Below are 6,436 nucleotides of genomic sequence, written 5' to 3'. Positions count from 1 at the left end.
TTTGATAAAAAAGTTTTATTGTAAATTGAGTGTAGGTTTGCAGAGCACATCATCAGTTTTATATTCAACAAACAATGCATTTTGCTTTATTATGTTCCTTAGATTTTTCTTGATTATAATCTTTATGGAAGCAGATTTTCTTTGTTCTGTAGTGCCATTGGGTGTGTTTGAACTGACAACCTTTCAGTTATTAGTTAATTGCAAACTGTTTTTTAACAGACCAGTGACCTTAAAATGAGAATGCTGTTGTTATGTGCTGTGGAGTCGGTTCTGACTCATAGCGACCCTGTACAGGGTTTCCGAGGCTGTACATCTTTACGGGAGCAGAAAGCTTCATCTTTCTCCCATGGAACAGCTGGTAGTTTCGAACCGCTGACTGTGACATTAGCAGCCTGATTCATAACCACTGTGCTACCAGAGCTCCTTCAAAATGAGGATAATGGTGGTCTATTGATAGTGATCTTTTAGGGATTAAATGATATAATAAAAAACACTTAGCACCACACCTCATCTATACGTAGTGTTCAGGAAGAGTGAACTTATTTGTATTATTACTCAACCTTGGCAGACAATGGATTGCTATTAAAGAATTTTGAATAGGTGAGTGACATAAAGCTGACATTAGAAAAGAATTTTAAAAAATCAGCTTACTGGGGTTACTGTACAAAGAAATTAAAATTTTAGTATTTGAGCCAAACAAAACCCAATAAAACAAGTTATGTCTACCTCAAACTCAAGACAAAACTGAGGAGACTCTTGCCAGGGATTATGGAGATTCTGAATCAGACTTAGTAACAGAGGGGCAGATTAACTGCTTGGGCAAAGCCCAGAGCCAGGTTGTTGTTGGTGGTGATTGTGTGCCTTAGAGTCAGTTCTGACTCATAGCAACCCTCTATGGAGTTCCCGAGGGCTGGGTTAGGGGTGTGGATTTAGGTGGAGGCTCCACTATGTGATTGGGATATCCAAAGCCAACAAGGGAAGAGGTTTGGTGAGACTTCAGGACTTAGGAACTCCTACCAAAATAAGCACAAATTTCAGAGAAAAGACTTAGAATAAGACTGAATTCTTAGCTAGATGAGGCTAAGGTGTTGGAGAGGTGGGAAGCCATGATCAACTTCTGGAGAAAATAAAGCTGATTGGAGGAAGCAGCAGTGTCAATGGAGAGGCAGGTCCTACTGAGGGAGGCCTGTAGGCCATCGCCTTGATTCAGGACAAGACTTTTCTGCACAGCCATCTCTGGTGGCCGCTCCAGACATACCCGTATTTCTACGGTTTTAGAGATAAAATTCTTTTTCTCATGAAAGATTGCAAGCCAGCCACTTGATGCCTTTGTAGCCCACCTCCCTCAGTTTTGATAGCAAAAGTCTAAATTTCTCGTCGCTATCAACCCACTATACTGAGGAAACAAGATTGTCCCTTGAGATGAAGAATCCTTCCATTCCGGTTGGAATTTTGAGTCACTGCACTCATAGGCAAAAGTCTAGTTTGTCAAATTATAGCAATTTGAACTTGTTCTTAGTATCAAACATCTTTAGCTTCTTCTGTTTGAGTTCTGGTCAACTAACCATCCAAGCTATGTCAAATGAGTACTAACTGTAAATTTGGGATTTCACGCAAAACTTCTGCACTTCAGACCAGCTGGCTGTTTCACTCTCAGCCCTAGCCCTCATGGGCTAGGTAAGTGGCCATGGGCTCAGGGGTTCACACTTCTTCCTAAACTTCAGACCTTCCAGCTCTGACTCTTCTCTCACCCAGAGATTAGAGTTTTGTTTCTTTTATGAAAACATTGTTTTTAATGACCTGTCATCGGGAAAAATATTAGATTTACAGAAAAGTTGTACAAAGTGTTCCCTGTGTACCCCTTATCCAATTTCACCTTCTGTTTAAGGTCAGCATCTTACATTTTACATTAGCAAGGTACATTTGTCAAACCAAGATGCCAATATTGGTATATTGCTTTTAACTGAACTCCAGACTTTAGTCAGATTTCATCAGTTTTTTCATTGATATCCCTTTTTGGTTCCAAGATCCAATCCAGGATATTGTTGTTGAGTGCTGTGGAGTCGATTCCGACTTATAGTGACCCTTTATAGGACTTCCCAGGAGCAGCTGGTGAGTTTGAACTGCTGACCTGTGGTTCAAACCTACCTTGCAGTCCAGTGCTTTAACCCACATTACATTTAGTTGTCATGTTTTCCTAGCTGTATGCTGTTTTGAGACAATGTCTTGGTCTTTCCTTATTTTTCATGGCTTAAAGTTTTGTTTTGTTTTTTAATTTTGAAATTAGATTTTATTGGCGCTATTACTTGACTTTATCAAGGCATCTCTTCAATCTCACTTTGTTTTAATTATACTTTGCTGTTGTTCTTGTTAAGTGACATCGAGTTTGTTCTGACTCATAGTGACCCTGTAAAGATTTCTGAGGAACAGCTGATGGGTTTGAACCACCAACCTTTTGTTTAGAAGTGTAGTACTTATCTTATAGTGCCACATCAGGACTCCATAGATATAATGATTTGGTTTAATTTTTTTAAAATTCACAAACTTATGAGTAATAGCAAATTTGTCTGATCCTTCCCATGTCTGTACCCTCAAAAGACACTCATGCTTAGATAGCTACTAATAATGTTGGGTGATCCCATCATCATACAGCAAGTCTGTCAAATGTTGTCTTTTAATTATAAAAGACCTCTTTGTCTTGCCTCCCATCTTGATTAGTTCTGTCTAAGAGATAGCTCAGGCTACAGGTCAGTCATGATGGTGGAAACCTAACTGATGAAGCTTGAATCTGCTTTACTCTGTGATTGTTGTTTATTGTTGGTAAGTGCCATCAACTCAGTTCTGACTATAGCAATCCTGTATGGGGTTTCACAGGAGCAGCTGGTGGATTTAAACCACCAAACCACTGACCTTTTTGTTCACAGTCCAGTGCTTCTCCTCACCAGGAGTATGACTCTGAGATTAGGTGACTACCATGTGCTGGTGTGGAGTTCTGGTGTGCGCTATAGGATGAGCACTGGACTGATAATCACAAGATCGGTGGTTCGAACCTACCAGTCACTCCTTGGAAATGCTATAGAGGGTTGCTATGAGTCAGAATTGACTCAACAACACTTAAGAACAACAACAATATTTGGTACTGTAGGATAAGTACTGGATTGCTAACAGCAACGTTGGTGGTTCAAATCCATTAGCTGCTCCTTGGGCATCCTATAGAAGGTCGCTATGGGTCGGAACAAACTTGACAAGGCTTATCAATAACAACAATGAAGCTTGGCAAGCTGAGGTGCTCATTCTCAATAACTGAATAATTTGCCTTCACCACCACAAAACAAAACAACAAAACAAACACTAAAACCTTAGTCATATTAATTGACCATGTATTTTTGGTGAATATTTTTGAGAAGGAAAAATTATTTGGTTAATTTACTCAATCTTCATTTTACTATTGCAAATCTGAGCTAACTCTTAATAAATAACATTAAATTCCCAAAGACTATGCCAAATTACTTATAAAACATTTATAATATTAATATAAAGCTTTACAATACTTAAAAATAATGATGTAGCTTTATACTTAGTGAATGCTTAGATGTTTAGGATGTATATTAAGTGAAAAACTCAGGTTTCAAAACAGCATGTATAGTAGAATCCATTTTTGTTTTAAAAAAAGCAAATGTGTTTGTGTTTATATATAGAAAAACATCTGTAAAATATGCGCCATAATGTTAGCACTCTGGTGCTGTAGGATCAGCACTAGACTGCGAGCCATGTGGTCGGCAGTTCAAACTCACCAGCTGCTCCTCGGAAAACATTTATAATGTTGCTATGTGTCTGAATTGACTCAACGGTACCTAACAACAGCAACAACAAAGTTAGCAGTAGCTCTGAGTGGTTTACTCGTAATTTCTATTTCCTTCTTAATACTCTATATATTATATGATGTTTCTAAGTTAAATACGCCTTTTTCTTTTGTAATAAAAATAAACTCTTAGGAGAGAAATATAGCCAATAGCACTTAAATTGTAATTTTAAATTGTCAACAATTGAAATCCTAAATATTTTCCTTAATTAATTATTTAAAAGGCATAAATGTAGTAAAGTGAAGGTTTTTCAGTTAAAAGGAACCTATATTTAAAGGACCAAGATCCTATAGGAGGATCACCACATGTCTTCCACAAAAATCAAGGCCATAGTATGTTAGTGCATGTGACATATTGGGGCCTTGATATGTTGGAGTGCTTGTGAATATTGCTGGGAGATGGTTATTGAAGGCATTTCATAAGTTCTTCACTTTAAAGGTGATGAAACTGAGGACCATAGACTATATATAACTTGCCTAATGTCATACAGTTAGTTAACGATAGAAGCAGGATGAACCTAGTTTTGAGAGCCAGTGCAGTGCCATTGTATTACTGTACCTTTTACGTGGCATTTCATGATTTGTAGATTGTTGTTGTTATTAAGTGCCGTAGAGTAGGTTCTGACTCATAGCCACCATGTATAGGATTTCTGAGGAGCAGCTGGTGGGTTTGAACTGCCGACCTTGTAGCTCAAACTGAACTTGCGCAAGGTCCAGTGCATTATCCTGCAATGCCACGTTCTAACGCTGTTTCCTTTTTTTAATGTTTATCTTTAAGAATGCTTATGTACGTAATCTTTGAGACCACTGGCAAAAGAGTTGCTTTATTATGATCCATAACTTAGAAACAGTTCATTGTAATATTTGTAGGTCCTGGTAGAGTAAAGATTATATGGATGTTTCTTTATTTTCCATGCAGGGCATTTCACTAGCATTGCTGACTTTTTGATGCTTAAATAAATTCTTGTTTCCTTAACAGCTGGCCAAATTTCGTAGCCTACTATGCACGGCTGAGGGCGAGGCAGCAGCTTTTTTGTTGAGCAATCACCGTCCGCCACAGCCTCTGAAGGGCCGCAAAGTGAGAGCCTCCTTCCATTGAAAGTGATCACCAATGGGCTTCTCCAAACAAGACTGTGGAAAGACAACTGAAAACAAAACACAACACAACACCCCAACCAACAGTTTTTCTCTGGAGTCCTGAACCATGGGATAACATGTTGCTATCAGCTTTAGTGCCATGAGGAAGAACAGATCAAACTGTGCTCTTATGGGTATTCAAACAGTAAAAATGATATGATTTGTTTCAAAACCTATGAAATACCACTATTTTTACCTGTGTGGATGTATGGTGCACGACAGAAACCTCAGCATTATTTAAAAATTTACCTTGTTAGAGAGATGGAATCAGTCATGCCTGTCAGTAATATTTGCTATAAACTTAATTTTATTTCTGGAATTTGGGGATTGTGATAACTTTTTCTAAACAATGTTTTAATACTATTCTAGTTCATAAAAAGTAGATAACTCAAATTTTCTTTTAGAGTGAATTTTTGTTATAATTATTATGTTGCTATGGTCAATGAATTATTTAATGTCTCTTCTAGCCAATGCTGTTAAGTTCTGGAGAGTTGGTTCCGACTCATAGAGACCCTGTATAGACTGTCTGAGGAGCAGCTGGTAAGTTTGAGTTGCCAACCTTGCTATTCAAACTAACCTTGGGGTCCAGTGTTTATCCTACAGTGCCACACCAGGATTCCCCTTTTAGCCATAGTCTTTGTAAACTCCCACCAAACCACTTTTTCTTGATGGTGAGATACAACTACTTAATGATTTCCTCCTCAGGTCAAAGATAAACAATGTATAACGTGGTATTCCTCAGGATATAAGTGGCTACTTACAGTTTAATGAATTGTTCCATATATCATATTCACACCATAATGCCAATGATGGACTGTCTAATAATTGAAAAATACATTCTTTGTGAACTTATAGAATTAACATAGCTTGGAAGTCAGTACTCACACAGGGAGAGCTGCCCATGATCTGGTGAGTGGGTTTCCTACCTTTGACTGGGAGAAATGCACATGGCGTCATGGTTCAGCCAGCTGGAAGAAAAACTTTATTTGAGTTTCATATAAATATGCAGTCAGTCCATAAACCTTTTAACCCCTTACTGTGTCAAAGCTCATCTCCTTTAAACATTCTCTCAGTGTACATACTGCCTTTTAAGCATTTTTTGTAAGGTGGCTCTTATAATTCATCTTAATCTACTATCTCTTATATGGACGCCTGGTGTGGCACTGTAGGATAAGCAATGCTAACCACAGGTCAGGTTCAAACCCACCAGCTGCACCTTGGAAACTCTGTACAGTGTTGCTGTGAATCGGAATTGACTCCAAGGCACTTAACAACAGCAACATCTCAGATAGTTTGTTTTATTTTGGTTAAGAATGAAAGGAAGGGAGCATTTTGTCCCTTCTGGCAAAAATGGAATAACTACTAAGCATTAATTTGATCTCTGTCAACCTTATTTAAGACTTGAACACATGTCATATGCCCTATCATCTTCTGAGA

General features: G+C 38.1%; 1 protein-coding gene across 1 annotated transcript in view; it reads left to right on the top strand.

The window, feature by feature from the left end:
• Positions 1-5,100, top strand: part of CA13 (carbonic anhydrase XIII) — a 43,819-nt gene extending 38,719 nt beyond the window's left edge. Inside the window, exon 7 of the mRNA XM_006859239.1 lies at positions 4,842-5,100. Coding sequence (XP_006859301.1) covers positions 4,842-4,961 — 120 coding nt within the window. The 3' untranslated portion in view covers positions 4,962-5,100. The remainder of the gene's footprint in view (positions 1-4,841) is intronic.
• Positions 5,101-6,436: the final 1,336 nt, after the last annotated feature.

The sequence above is a fragment of the Chrysochloris asiatica genome, unplaced genomic scaffold (assembly GCF_000296735.1).
Source record: "Chrysochloris asiatica unplaced genomic scaffold, ChrAsi1.0 scaffold00031, whole genome shotgun sequence".
NCBI lineage: Eukaryota > Metazoa > Chordata > Mammalia > Afrosoricida > Chrysochloridae > Chrysochloris > Chrysochloris asiatica.
The sequence above is the reverse complement of the archived record's forward strand: the minus strand, read 5'-3'. Positions and strand labels throughout refer to the sequence as shown.